Source organism: Necator americanus, chromosome II (assembly GCF_031761385.1).
Source record: "Necator americanus strain Aroian chromosome II, whole genome shotgun sequence".
Lineage (NCBI taxonomy): Eukaryota > Metazoa > Nematoda > Chromadorea > Rhabditida > Ancylostomatidae > Necator > Necator americanus.
Window position 1 is genome coordinate 13,942,385 of NC_087372.1, and position 15,701 is coordinate 13,958,085.

A 15,701-nucleotide genomic window follows, 5' to 3' on the forward strand; every position below is an offset into this window, starting at 1 on the left:
ATAGTGGGCGTAAAGAACAACCAGGATGATGAAAAAAGAGATAGTGAATAGAGTCGCAGCTTTTACGAGGGAAGGGACGAAAATGAATGGACTGGAGAGGAGCGGCGCGCAGGCACATACGTATATCGCCCGACTGACCACACGTTCCACAATTAATCACTGCAGTGATGTGTAAAGTAAGGCTTGAAAAATATTATGACGTACTTTTGGAACGAGTACGTCGTACGTCAATGCGCACTACAATACTACTGCATGGACACTGAAAAAGCGATTGTGAGTGACAGTGCAGCAGCGTCGCCCACCGTCACCTGCTGTAACTTGTCTCGAGGTGGAAGTTTTAGAATACATTTTATTTATTTATCTTTTGATTCCTCCTTTCGAAACCTGTCAAAAAACCAGCGTGTTTTTGAGAAGAAAGCAGAATATCACCAAATCATTTCCAAATAGCAAAAATTTCAACCTTACGTACATAGGTTGCGATCAGCCTGCTGCAGAAAGACAAACACTATCTCATTTCATCAAACCATCAGTGAATCTTGGAATACAACCATATAGAAATGTTTACTCTTTTTTCCGATCTGTACGAATTCACAAAGTCTAAATAATTTAAACTGTGTAAAACCATTGTGTAAAACTGTAGTTCTCCATTACTTCGAACCCTTGTTGCAAAGAAAGAAACCAGCGGAAAAGCCACCAAAGATGGTCCTAAGTAGAACTAGATCTGTTTCATGCAATACTCCTAAACCTTCCTCTATAAAGACAAAGACTCTCTGCTCGTACCCTGGAGTGTTGCAAATTTTAATCTGTATGTAAATGCAATGAGTAAACATTCATTGTTGGTAAATCCTCTTCAGATCAGTGCATCCAAATTTCTCTACAGCATAATGAAAGAACACATGTTTCGGCCCATGCGGAGCGATGGAATTTGAACTTGAGAAGAATTTAGAGTAACTAAAATTACCTCCATAGAATTTTCCTCACCGACTCTATGTCAATCAGCATAGTAGCTCATAGATGCCAGATTTCACCGTCAGACCTACATCTAAGCCGTTGGCTCCGAATAAACTCAGTGGTGAAATCATGTTTTTTCTTTCTGTGCTTTCACCCTCTGACCGAATATGTGTGGGTGCTTGACCAAAAGTTTTTCTTTGCTAATTAGCTATTCCGACTCAAATACGGAATATCTCTATATTCCAGAAACGAAGTATTTAAACTCACACAAAATTCAAGAATCTTTGGAACAAGGTTGGGTTCAAAATTCTCGATTCTTGCTCTTCCTTTGCTTGACTCAGACTACCTCTTTCCACTTCCCGATTTTTGATAGTGAGGAAGGGTTACATAAAAAATTGTACATTACGAAAAACTGACGGTGTTTTAATTTCTTCACGAACTGATAGGGTGGGATGTAATTCACGACTATAAGCGTGATAATGTTCAATTCCTTCTAACAATTTAAAAGAGGTGGTGGGAACAAATTAGTTGCACCAGCCCACCCTACGATGCAACTTGTTGCGTGATAAAATGCGAGTAAGACCATAATCGTCTAATGTCCGCAATCTAACTAATGTAACTCTTGTAAGCAGCAGAAGCTCCCCAACCTTCAAAAACACAGCCACATGCAAAATTGCAGATTATCGTCCTCCTACTACCCGTAACAAGTTGGCGATCGCCATTGTAACAAAGACTGTACCAAATCCCTTTTTCTGGATGGCTAATATCAGAATTAAGCGTGTTCAATTTTCAAGATCTGTCTGATATCTCAACGCTGTCATCCCGTTGTTTTTATGAGATTAAATTTAAATTTATTTAAGTTTAGAATTGCTTTCAAATTAACGTTTACGATCAAAGAGTTATTACTCATAAGTGAGAACTTATAAGCGAGAGTAAGAAAAGTTCGTGAAGAACTGAACAGATAGCAGTTGGCACGCATTGCAAGAAAACACGAATCAGCAAATGACCATTCAATTGAATGGAAAAGGGATTTTGAAAAAAATTAACCACTGATATACAAGGAATAAAATCAGGCAGCTAAAAGTTACCCAAAAACAAAACAACCACCATACATATTCCTTAGATGCATTGTTTTTGTTAATCCTACTGATCGAGAAACACCATGCGAAGAGCAGAATACACCCAAATCAAGAATGTTGGAAAGAGCATGCTGAGCACTCCTTGCGATAACCTTTCATTACTGCTTCATTTCATTTTCATTTCTCAGTAATAATGCTTCAATCACGAGGTGCGAGACCAGAGTGAAGTTTCTGGGCCATGTCGATCACATCATCTGACTTTTCTTGAAGATTTAACTAAACCCTGGTTGTTTATTATTGCCCGGTACGCTTATAGCACCTATTCCAATATGAGTTATTATATGTCCAGTGTTCATCAAGAACGCTTTTGTGAAAGCTAAGCAAGAAATGAGGACAGGATGTGGTCTCATTTTCTTCGATATTAATGCGAAAATCGACCTTCAATTTTTGAGGAGAACGTCAGGACGTTCTCCTCAAAAATTGAAGCTTTCGACGAAAATGTCGTTCTAAAAGTGCAGACGACGTTAAGAGAAGGATCGTCAAAGAAATGGGCCCCCTCAGTGGAATCGAGATCTAGCCCTTGTTCACTACAATGACGCACGTGGCATCCGGCGACAATGAACAGGGTAGAAGGAAGAGGAAACAACAAGGTGCATAGGAGGGACTCACCGTCCTTGTGAAATAGGTCAGTCACCGTAAAATTTTATCTGAATCAGCTTAGATGATCAAGGCAACCTGATGAGCTCGCTACGACCTCCCAGCACGATGGCTTAGCTCTGGATTCAGCAAACAGAAAGCAAAAGAGAGAACAAATGCGTACTCCTGGACATCAATGGACATCAAACGTGGACATCACGTCAACAAACAGCAGTAAGAGGAAACAGCAGAGCCAATCTACTGAATGGCTCACTCCCTCAGAAGTCGCCGAGGCCGGTTAAAAACCAGCAGTAACCGAAAGTTCTTCAAAGGCTATTAGGTCGGTCGTAAAAGAATTGAATCGACATTATGCAACGTTTTATGTTACGTCTCACTAAATGCTTTGAATCATTCCTCCCAAAATATTTCAACAAATTTTTAACACTACTGTTGAGCGTATTTACCTGTTTGTGTTCATAAATTCAATTTTAGAATAATTCCCGTGAATTAACTCTCGAATACAAATCATTTCTTTTTTTTCGTCTTGCAAGAGAGATGAGTGCTATTTCAACGATGTTCCCTCCTTGTTTGTCGAAAAATATTCCTTTCTCAGAAGAATTTCAGGAGAAGAAATAGATGGAACTTCTTGTTCTTCTTCTTCACGTTGGTCAACATTCTCTGACTTCTTTTGATAACAGCAGTTCTTTTCCGTGCATGATTATGAGAATCCTTATAGAAACGTTGTGAACTCAAAAATATTGTTGGTCACGACCTTCTTAGGCCCAGTCCAACAGTGTCGCAATTAATCTGGTTGCAACACAATTAACAGGAAAAACTTCGAAGCAAAATGACAAGGAATAAACAAAAACAATCTACACCTATTTCTGAGTTCAAGAAGTAACAACACTGCAAGAAATGCGTAGTGTTTACCGCCGATGCGGAAATAATGTTCCACATTGTGCCTCCTGAAAAACAGGTCAGGTTGTTACTGCTGTTACACCAGAAGAAACAGGATGATGAAAAACAAAAGCTGCGAGCCAGGTGGGTCAGGTTCATCATCAAGATGAAATATTCATTTGTTGAGCTTGTTGAACGAAGAAAAAACTAGAGTTATTATGAAAAGCATTAGAGCGACTTTCTCAATATCTCCTGGGAAATGCGGATTGATGACAAGTTGACACTATGGCAAATTAGGATGGGACTGAACTTCTTGACGTTGCTGTTCAATCAGCATCGAATCACTTCGATGTTGTTATGTTAGGTAAAACTCATTATTTCTATAAAGGTGAAGGAACGGGACCGCGTGTACGAGTCTGACTGGCACCTGCTTTCGGTGGCTCTGCTTGACCAAATGCAGTCAGACGTTTGAGTATACGCTGTCGGCACGTACGAGTTGAATGATTTGCACAGTTGGCCGAAGCTACCCAGATAGCGCAGAAAGATCCTGTTGGCCAGCACACTGCCAATCGTCAACCGGTTAGTTCAAATACTTTGAGGGAGCATGGAGTCTTTGGTAGCAGGTCTCCGTTTCGTTGCACTGAACTGTCGGACATTGTCGACCACGCAGGACTCTCGGTGTCACTAGGCAGTTCACGCGAGACGCCAAGTCTCCCAAGCTACGGAACAGGGACGAATGGATTGATTCTGTAAGAGTCTTCGCCGTAGATGAAGAAGATTCGGCAAACCACGGTTGACACGCCTTCGCGAGGAAGTGTGTAGCCGCGTCAGGCTATAACATCAGCCTCCCCAGTGAGTAACAAAGTATGTAAGTAAAAGAAGGAACACATGAGAACTAAGTGACTACATTCTAATTATTGACGAGAGAATTTCTATCAGTGCTGTATTATGAGGAAAAAACACAATGTTGTGCAATGAGAATGAGTATGTGTACAGAGGTGAGTGGAACAGGATTTTGTTTGCTTGTTCTTGATCTTATATTTATACTGTTTTGGAACTGCTGTATTTCCGTCGATACTTTCGAGCACTAAGAGTAGCACCAAAAATTTCTGGGCCTTCTTTTAAACTTTTTCTAAAAATACACTACTTGTTTGGCTTCGGATAAAATTATTCAACAAATCTCGCCTCATTGAGGATCGAATGTACTTGGCGCATCCCAAAGGCATTGATCAAAGCCAACGAGTTCATCCTTTGTTCCTGCTCTCCTTCTCTCACCAGGAATATTGGGAAGGATTTGAATACAAATGAGAGGAATGCCTAGAATAGTATTTGTAAAGCTCACAAGCGACTGGCTTCTTTCCTGTTCCTATAGTAAGGGGGATTTTTGAGCCCTCTTAATGTATTGCGGACTATTTACCATTTATTAGGAAACAAATATCGAGGAAAAGTTCTCTTTTCCCAATGGAGAAAGGAAAACGAGAAAAGAATTCCTTCATGCGACCCCCAAAAAAAAATTTGAGTGTTGTAGGACCTTCTGCGCCTTAGTGATATTTTGGGTTTCTGGCCATCCACATAAAATTTTTGGCACTTCAATGGTAGAAAATTAATTGGAAAGATATTAGAGACTGAACTTTCCATGCACTGATTAGAAGACACTTGAACGAGGAAGGGCAAGCTTAATGCATCACACAATTCACTGAGATGCCGGGGAATGAAACTAAAAATAGTACATAAATCAGAGTAGGGAGTTAATTCCTTTCTACACAAGCATTAAGCACAAAATGAACCTCACTAACAAAATTTTCCTCTGACCGTAACCCTTTCTTCGATTTTTCCTATGTTAGTTACACGTGATCACCTAGCAGCTTCATACAGCCGTTTGTGTCCAAAAACCTAATTCACATTCGTAAAGAAAAACCCAAGAAAAATATGGGTGATTGAGGTGAGATTAAAATAGAAAGGAAAAGCTTGGTTGTCCTAAGGTTTTTTCGAACCACCGAGTTTGCAATCGCATCCAAACCCTTACCAACCGCGCTACCTGCACCTGATTATTTACCGGAACATTTCACACTTCAATAAAATAGGGACCTGATCCAGGGACATTGCACTGAAGACTCTTGGTATATGTTCAAAAAGAAGTAGCGAATTTATACAAGTAACTAAAATATGCTCAGCACTCCACTGGGTATGAAGCACTGCGAGGCCTTAAGAGGAAGACAAATCTTTCAAGTCAATTCAAACTCATAGCAAAAAATGCTACGTTAGCAAATTTCTCTTCCACAAAATTCGCCTAATGTTCAGATAAAATTTTTGTTCTTTGCAGTATAACTAATAAATATTTATTAACAATGTGTTAATATTCCTAAGTCGTAAATCCATGCCAACCTCACATGTGGATAACAACTCCTATCGATATATACCCTCAGGACTGCAGCAAGTGCACAAACAGTTTGATTCAAAAATGTTGCAAAGCATACGAAAAAATGCACTAAGATTGTAGTGGGGCGGGTGTAGTGTAGTAGTTAGAGGTTTCATTTCCTGCACGATCGATCGGAGGTTCGAATCCGCCCTAGCGCTCACCAAGCCTTTCATCCCTCTGAGGTCGACAAATTGGTACCAGACTTGTCTGGGAGGATAAAAACACTGACTTGACACATCGGCTAGCCACCGCAAGTCATTGTATAGCCCAGTTACACGTTCGTGAACCTCAAACGATTCTGAATTGAAGTGAAGGTGGGGCGCATCCCGAGCGGATTGATTAACGCCAGACACTTTATCCATTTTATCATTTAAGATTGTAGTGTCGTTGGTGTAGATTCAAAAACAGAGCGAAAAAATAGAAACAAAGAGACCAATACAGTAGAACACCGTGCAGTTGCAAGAAATAGTAGTTTTAAGAAAGAGGATAAAGTGTACAGTGTGGACCTATCCCTACGAGTATGTGCCTACAGGTTCGACCTTAACTCAGAATCGTTTGAGGTTTATGAATGCATGTGCAGTCTTACAATGATTTGAGCTCGATTTGCTCTGGGGTTGTATCGAACGCTTGATAGTACACAGTTGCAACTCTTAGCGACTGCACTACATACTCTTCATGGCAGTTTTATGAAAAATCAATTTTCTAAACGTCCTAGCTGCACCAAAAAGAATCATGGTTCTTTGCGAAATTAGGAGGAGAATGTATTTTTACTAGATTTTTATTCACAGTGGTGTAAGCACCCTTATCAGCAACGATATGCTACCATCTAATGAGCAAGTTCTCAGTTCAGGGTCTGTATGTACGTAGGATGTGATAGGTTGGGCCCTCATTTCTGGTCTGAAGAAAAGTTCAGATTAGAATGCGTAAATACAACATTACCTTTCAGTTGATGCTAATATTAGCAAGTACATAGTGTTAAGAGAAGTTTGGATATGTGTATTTTTAATTATTATGAACGACAGCACTGCAGAAGATGTGATCCTGATATCTTCAAACGACAGCTGCTCATTAACTCAAGAAGCGCAGGGAAAACGGATCTCGGAGGACATATGGTGAGTAACTTAAACACAAGGCGAAGTCAATTAATGACTACTTAAGTAACCGCTTTGTGAGTTACAGCTGTTACTTAGATACCTCAGTCATCATTTCACTCCTATTAGAAGTTATAAACTTGACAGCATCAGAATGTTGTCATTGGAATTGCATACTTTCTAATTCTTGTAACTCAAAAGGAAACAGAATGCAAAACTACAGAGAAAAAAGATATTCCCCTGGGAGATAAAGTACAGTAGATGTAGCAGATAAATGGGGCAGTAAAACCTTTTTTCTGTTGAAAAATAGTTTCCGTTGATGACAATCCAATCCATTAATGAATGAAGGTATAGGTATGAGAGTATCAGTGGCTAAAGAGGTGTCTGTGATTGCTGAGCTCGGTCCGTCATTTTTGGTCACAACTCTTGTGATTATTTGTTCAATAGCGTAGTCTGTGAAGTTTTCGATACTCATGACATTCAAATAAGAAAGCAAAATTTAGTTTCAAAGTACAACGTATCAAGTTCTGCCAACAAAAAAAAATTTAATTTTTTTGTTGCAATTTCATACTGTTAACAAAATTCGTGACAGTTTTGCGTTATGTTAGACGTCTTTTTTTCTAAACTCCAAAAATATTCTTTGTAATGTGAAGAGTGAATCGATCAGCCAACACATATTATAAATTGACTTAGCTCATGTGACTTCGTTAACTTTGCAACAAAAAGCAAGGAGTAGAAATTATTTGATATATCTTCCTCAGAGCTGGATTGATTGTTAAAGTACATTTAGAAGTTCTTTGTGAAGTTTTTGAGCAGACTTCGGAAGTGCCAGAGAAAGGAATGAAATGTGGAGAGGGATGAAATGAAAGAAAGTAGACGAAAGACATTGAGATTGTTATTTTCTAAGGGAAAGAAGTGAAAAATTCTGAGATACATATGCAAGATGCATAAGCGACTGAAAACGGTCGAGTAGAAGTGGTAGGACAGCTCGGAGGCAATGGGAAACACTGGGAAACAGGAGCTCTGCCCTCAAGAACTGAGCACCTCTCGGATTACACAGCACCTAATGCTTTGTTGCGGAACCAGTAAGGCGCAACCAAGAAAAGCGCTTCAATGAATACGTGAATGGCCGAAGCTTTCAGCAATTCGCCAGTTGCAGCCCTACGTCCATTTCACATTTCATGCATATTAAACTTCCGATAAATATTTTTTTGTGAAGCAAAATCGACTCCTATCTTTCAACATGTGTTTGAAGTGCTATGCATTTCCCAGAAATTTATTAGTAGCACTTTAATTCATAGTGTCATACACGTTACATCAACAAAATATCCGGAAGTTGCCGGAGTAAACCGTCAGCACTCAAAAGAATTGTGCCTCCGACATACTCGGACCAGTGGAGTGGCAGTTCTTCAAAGAGGTAACATGGATGTCTACTACTGAAAGTTTGATTCAAAAGCTGCTTATAGTCTATTACATGTTCAGTGTATTGTTTTACATCTGCAGTTGCATGTTGAGAAAAAGTAAACACAGAGCAAAACATGGTTAATGTACGACATAGTTGCACATTACCATCCTTGTGACCTAAAAACAGCTGCTTCATCAGTGCATTCATCTGTATTTGTTGCAGGAAAACGTCCTCAGGAAAGTGTCTCCTCCTTAATAAGCACTAGTAGTACAATTCAGAACGTCTTCTAAGAAAAGTGGCGCTCTGCAAGAAAAGAGACCAAAACAACTGTATAGTAGTTATTTTTTCATTTCAAATGAGAAATGAAAACATATGTGCTTAAAATGATGTGAAGTCAAGTCACCAAATCATTTTGAAGCCAATTTCGGTGGTTAATAAAGGCATCAGAAAGAAGATGAAGAATTGCATCCTAGGAAAGAATTTACAGTTTCTTACTCAGGTGGGAAAAATTAGAAAGAAAATGTAGTTTTTTCTCTCGTAAAGCACTGATGTCCAGAGGTTCTTCCACACAATCTGAAAATCAACATTCATGAAAAGAGCGCTCAGAAAATGTTATAGAGCTACTATAAATGACAAACCGATTCGCCCTGGACGTTTCCAGTTTTTTTTCCTGCTGTGATCCTTTTATCGTTTTTTTAACAGTTCTTCTGTTCATCAGCATCATAAAGTAGAAATCACTACGAAATGTTCCCTTGTTTTCGCATTCAAACCTGCAAAAATTCTTTTTATTGATAATTTGGATTCGCCAAATCCGCAAAACTGTATTTAGACTGATGAGTGGTGGAACACTATCTCATTATTCCTGATTATTATTGTATTTATCCAAACAACGTCCTAAGCGACTCCTTACTGCAAGCGTCTGCGAAAAGGGCAAAATTTTATTGATTGCAAGCTAACTCTTCACTTTCGTACTTTCTCACACTTCCTTTCACTGAAGAAGACACGTGAATGAGAAATGAAGCATGTTCGTTTACTTTTCTTCACTTGTTTGAAATGAGAAAATTGTTGTTTCATATATGTATGAACCAGCTAATCGTTGTACTTCTCAATGATAGGTTATCGAAAATGTTGTAGCTAGGACTACCATCAAAGTTTAATTGTGTTAGGGACACACACGTCGAGCGACGGCATGCTGTGTGAGACAGCTGACCTAGGGATGGGAATGTGACAGGTAGGAAGAGAAAAGAAGCACAACTGCTTCGCTTTTTGTGACAGGAAACAGTGAGTGACAGAGTGAGTGCAACAACAATTTCTAGGACCAAGAAATGATGGTGCGGTTGGTTTGGTTGATAATAGAAGGCTCGTCTTCAGGTATAAGTTACGGACAGGACTGGGTTGAAAACAAAAGGGGAGAGAAAATTCAGTCATCTAAAGTGACTGGCATCCATGAATAGTGGGGGTTTCACGTTCGGGAATGCCGTTGGTGTTAATAATGTATGACAGTGCCTGATATTAGACTTCTGACTGCCTGACCCCACGAATCTGGGGTGGTGCGGATTTCAGGTGGGTTATGCCTATACGGAGTTGTAGATTATGGAGAGAAGGGTGATTCCATCCATTTCTTCCTAATTGCGGTAAAGAACGGCCCGGAAGATGCGGCGCCGCACAAGGCTGGCGCGCTCCAGCCGAACTCGTTGTAGAAAATAGCACGCCGGAACGCTCGAAGCCGTATCTTCTGGGCCGTTTTTAAGGCAATTAGGAAGAATGGACGGAATCACCCTTCTTCCCATAATCTACAACTCCGTATAGGCATAACCTGAAATCCGCATCACCCCAGATTCATGGGGTGATGATTTTAATTCAACGATTTTTATAGCTAAGGTTCTTGATGAGCAGACAGCATAACACCATCTACGTCAGGACATTAATTCCTTGATGAATAGTGACGGTCTGAAAACGAATTTGTCATCAAATTCGCTATATTGAAGTTACATTGTTTGTTGGCATATTTCATGTGCAAAACTCCACAATCAAAAAACGTTCCTGTACGGAGACGAATGTGTTCAAACTAGTGAGTGTTATGCCACAAATTGTTTATCTTTGCTTGGTACACTCTTTCAGTTCCTTTGCACTGCACCTGCACCTGAACACATTTGGCACCAACTTCACATGGAGTGTACAGGTAGGTCATTCTAAAAGTTTTCATGCACTTTTTAAAGAGCACGCGGTCTTCTCTCGCAATATCTATGTACAAGGGTCAACCCAGCAGAATATATGGAACAGCTATGCCTACCGTCAGTGTTGAATGGCGTTTACTACCAATCAGAGCTCTTTGGAAGAAAATTTTGTTAGCAAAAGAAAGAGCATGCGTTGCGGCAGACGTATCGCTCAACACATTCGACAGCGATCATGCATGCTGGAAAAGGATGGTTCAGAAATATTTCAGACAACTTTTTTTTCTCGTTTTTCCAAGTTTTTGATAGGACAAAGATGGGAGAAGTGCCATTTTTCCCATCTTTGTCTCATCAGAATTCCGAAAGACCAGAAGATGGAAAGAGGCAATGATATTATTATTTTTGGAGCGGTTATTTTTTATTATATATTATTTATATTACTGTTTATATTATATTATATTATTATATATTATTTTTTATTATTATTTTTGGAGCCGCTTCCTGCACGATTGATCGGAGGTTCGAATCCGCCTTGAAGGCATCACTCCACGAATCTGAGGTGATACGGATTTCAGGTGGAGTATTCGTATACGGGATGGGAGACTATGGAGAGGGGGGTGATTCCGTCCATTTCTTCCTAAATGCCGCAAAAAACGGCCCGGAAGATACGGCTTCAGGCGTTCTGGCGCACCATTTTCTACAGGGAGTTCGATTGGAGCGCGCCAGCCTTGTGCGGCGCCGCATCTTCCGGGCCGTTTTTTACGGCAATTAGCAAGAAATAGACGGAATCACCCCCTCCCTCTCCATAGTCTCCCATCCCGTATACGAATACTCCACCTGAAATCTGCACCACCTCAGATTCGTGGGGTGATGCCTTTAATGCTCACCAAGCCCTTCATACCTACGGGATCGACAAATTGGTACCAGACTTGCCTGGGAGGATAAATACGCTGAGTCGACACATCGGCTAACCTTCGCAAGTCATTGTATAGGTCACTTACACGTTCATAAACCTCAAACGATTCTGAATTGAAGTGAACGTGGGGGCGCATCCCAGGCGGATTGATTGACGCCGGACAATTTATCCTTCATCCTTTATTTTTGAGGGCAAACCTTCTGCTCTGAGCGATTAACGCCAGACATAATTGACAGTACAAAATTCAGATTTTTTACTATGCGCCAAAATATGTGTGACTTTTGACACACATATCCAGCAATATCCAGCAACTCAGCCCATACCTTGCAAATAATTACTTAATTTGAAGTGTGTTATATTACCTTTTTTCTACCAGAAGTTTACTTCAATTTTTTCACGGTTCTCTTCGTTCACTCAAAAGTTAGAAATTTGCTAAAATTCCCAACTTTTGCTCAGAAGGCCCACTTTTTCTTGGGTTTTTTGGCAGTAATTTATAATTTTTTACTTCCACCTACCAAAATCCACACCACTCGTGCTCTCATCCTGAACCAGGGTCAGTGTTCATAGTTAAAATCAACTTCAAATCGCGTGTAAATTCTGTAAATTCATTCCTATCCGCTTCTGTCTATTTTACCTACTGTTCATTATATTGTAGTCAACTGTCTCAACTACGTTTGACGCTGACTACACACTTTATTATAAGAGAACCAAAGGTTCTCACCTCAAACCGCATAAAAGCTACTTAAATCAAAGAAATAAAAAAGGGATAGTCACTGGCGTATCAATCAACGTGGGATGCACAATGTTGTGTTTTACTAAAATTCGTAATCGCTGAAATTTTTGGAACATGTGCTGAGCTACCCAAAGACTTGCAGCGGCTAGCCGATGATAAAGTCAGCATTTTTGCCCTCCCAGACAAATCCGGTACCAATTTATCGACCCCGAAGGGATGGCACTAGGGTGGTTTCGCACCATTGACAGTGTGGCCACAGAGGAACTCTTAGCTACTGTGCTACACCCGCCTTTCCTTGAACTACCAACAACAAAATCAACAGAGCGCGAAAGTATTACTTACTTTCAATCGGTAGATTGGATGTTGGGTAGAAAACCAAATTTAAAGCTTCCCGTAGAAGCACAATAGAATTGCAGCTCCACACTCCAGACCTTAAGATCTGGTGTTTACTTACAACGCTATTTGGCTGGAAGCAGATAGTCACCAAAATCATAGGTACGAAAATGCATGGCTTCCCAGCTACCACTACGCAAGGTGCCATACACATGGTCTTTTTTTCAGCAATTTCGTCACCCCTTGATCCTACGTGTGCTGAATACTGAAACTCTTGGTATTTTGGGCGTATCAATCCAAGGAATACGCGTGTTCAGCTGTAGATTTACTAACCCAGAAAGACGACCGGACGCTATCAAGCCGAGGTTGTACCTGTCCACACCAAGCTATGAGTTACAACAGGAGGACCACGCCAATACACTACTTGAGTGGCAGTCAAGCTACGATAACTGACGATCATCGCTCAGATGATGACATTAATTAAAGGCATCACCCCACGAATCTGAGGTGGTGCAGATTTAAAGTGGAGTATTCGTATACGGGATAGTAGATTATGGAAAGGAGAAAGATTTCGTCCATTTCTTACTTATTGCCGTCAGAAAGGGTCCGGAAGATTCGGCGCCACACAAGGCTGGCGCGCTCCAGTCGAACTTTTTGTAGAGAATAGTGCGCCAGAACGCCCGAAGCCGTATCTTCCGGGCCGCTTTTTACGGCAATTAGAAGAAATGGACGGTATCACCCCTCTTTCCATAATCTACTATCCCGTATACGAATACTCCACCTGAATTCTACACCAGCTCAGATTCGTGGAGTGATGCCTTTAATCAATTTTCGTTTATTTGTGCTCGCTGCACTTACCGCTAATAGAAAACCAACTGTAAATGACTTCAAACAAATGGAAACGGAAAGACTGATTGATATAGAACTAGAAGGCAATGGTTTGATAGGAAACTAACTGAGCACCTGTGCAAGAAGAGTTTCATTGAAACTTCATCTTGAACACTCGAGAAAAGGTACGAATAAGGAATGAACGAAAACTCAACTATCCATTTCGAGCGACTAGTATTTTAGAAGTGAGGAGCTGCGAAACAAGTTTGTTAAGTTTGAAAGGAACAATTACTCAGAGCAAACGAAGAGTAACAGCTCCGTAAGTTGTCACTAACAAACCTAAATAAGTATACATGTATTACTACGTTTCGTTTTTATGAATATACAGTCTAAGAACATGTCAAGGCCTAGAATGCTCACCCTAATTGCAAACATTTTCAAAAATTTCTTCTTCACTTCCTCTACCCGACTAAACAAAAAATGTAATATAGAGATATTTTTCTATTGTTACCAGCCCGCGGTGGCTGGTCAAATGCTTGACTGTACTCTCTGGCAACGTATACGACTTGCACGGCGGCTATACGGCGGAAGTGACGCGGATATTATAAAAAGGTGTTGTTGTCCATCGCACTGCCAAGAACAACCCAAATGGGTCAAATACATAGAAAGAGGATAGAATCATCGGTAACAACTCTCCGTTTCATTACGCTGAACTGCCGGACATTGACGATCTGAGGTACTCGGGTCACTCGGTATCCACGATCGATGGATTATATGAGGTGTTGCTATAGATCCCAAAGGTTAGGCACAGCTGTGCTCAAGGACGACAAGTTCAGGACGACCGTGAAGTTTGGGGCAACCGCGTCAGACAATAATGCCAGCCTGCCGATTGAGTCAAGTAAGCCAAGACTGTTTATACTCCACACATGCGAGCGCCTCTTCTAGTGCCTCTAGTGGTTCGCATGACCATGTACGTGCAACAACAGAGGATGGCAGAAGGTACAGCAAATTATGTCGAGGCAAACTTCAGGGAAAAGAAGAAAAATGTTGAAAATACAAGCTCACATACAAACGCATGCATCAGAAACAAAGACGTACACTTGACGAGAAACAGCATATTAGTGAACAGAGACGTGAATAGCACAAACTAACGAAATAACGCCTATCTAGATCAGCAAGAGAGGAAAACAACTAACCTTAGCCATTCCTGGAAGCTATAAATGAGGGATGCAACCAAGATCGGGAGAGACTTTTTGTCGTAGGTTTCTGCGGGGTGAGGAGAAATACGCACAAAACAGTATACACCACGCCTAATGTTTGCTGATTGCGTGTTTTCCATTCGCACCGTCGATTACGAGTATTGACGTCACCTCATCAGTTTCGGATAGATCACGTTCTTTAAGTCAGGAAACCTTAATTAAATGGGGTTGATACACTGCAGCCTTTTAAAAGAGGGCTTCTAGCTTTCTTTTGCTCATTTTTTTGCTTGAAACGTTTCTGGAAGATCCCTCTTAAACTTCATGTGTTTGTGCAAGATATTGCTTTAATTCTACAAACGCGGGTCTGCGTCTTTTTCTACCCCCGTATTTCAAGTCATCTTTCCAAAATTCTCATTTGTCTTTCCGGTTGGCATAATTTTTCTTCTTCTTCTTTCTTCTGATCTGCCTCTAATTTGTGTCCGTTGATTTTTTTTAACCCTCCACGACAGCGTGGCTCATTGAGCAGTGCTTTCTTGGACGCGTGAGACAATGAGATTCAATGTTGAGCCGAACGCTTTTCAAGCGGTTATTTTTCATGATTTCCCAGATTTTTAAGGACTTTTCTTAACTGGTTTATTATTTTCGACTAATATTGCACAGAACATGGCCCAGAAAAGTTGTACACATAATCCAATATATTTATTGATTTCAGCGGCACATGTGTCATGAATGTCAGAATCCTCTGCCTCGTCCTGCTTATTCGTTTCATTGACAATTAGTGCAACATTTTCTTGTTCCGATATAGCTTGTAAAAGTCGACTGGTTCATGTTAGCTACGTGACTAATAATATGGACCAAACTTTCGAACAAAATCTCCATTTAAGATGAGTTTCTGCGTCGTTTGACCATTCGTCTTCACTCTCCCTATCTGTCTCAGATTCCTTGATCTTTCACTCTTAAAACTCCTGTATCTATATAAGCAAAATGAATGAGAGTAAAAAAATTTCTATAACAACGCAATCTGCAATAAATGTTAGTTA

The 15,701-nt window shown here is 40.4% G+C and overlaps 1 protein-coding gene across 1 annotated transcript; it reads right to left on the reverse strand.

Moving 5' to 3' along the window:
• Positions 1–8,681: 8,681 nt before the first annotated feature.
• RB195_017775 (uncharacterized protein) lies at positions 8,682–14,801 on the reverse strand (the record flags this gene model as incomplete). Its single annotated transcript, XM_064184915.1, has 5 exons — positions 8,682–8,728; positions 8,974–9,051; positions 9,117–9,125; positions 9,217–9,248; positions 14,659–14,801. 5 exons carry the CDS (start codon positions 14,799–14,801, stop codon positions 8,682–8,684), a joined length of 309 nt encoding a protein of 102 aa, XP_064040796.1.
• Positions 14,802–15,701: the final 900 nt, after the last annotated feature.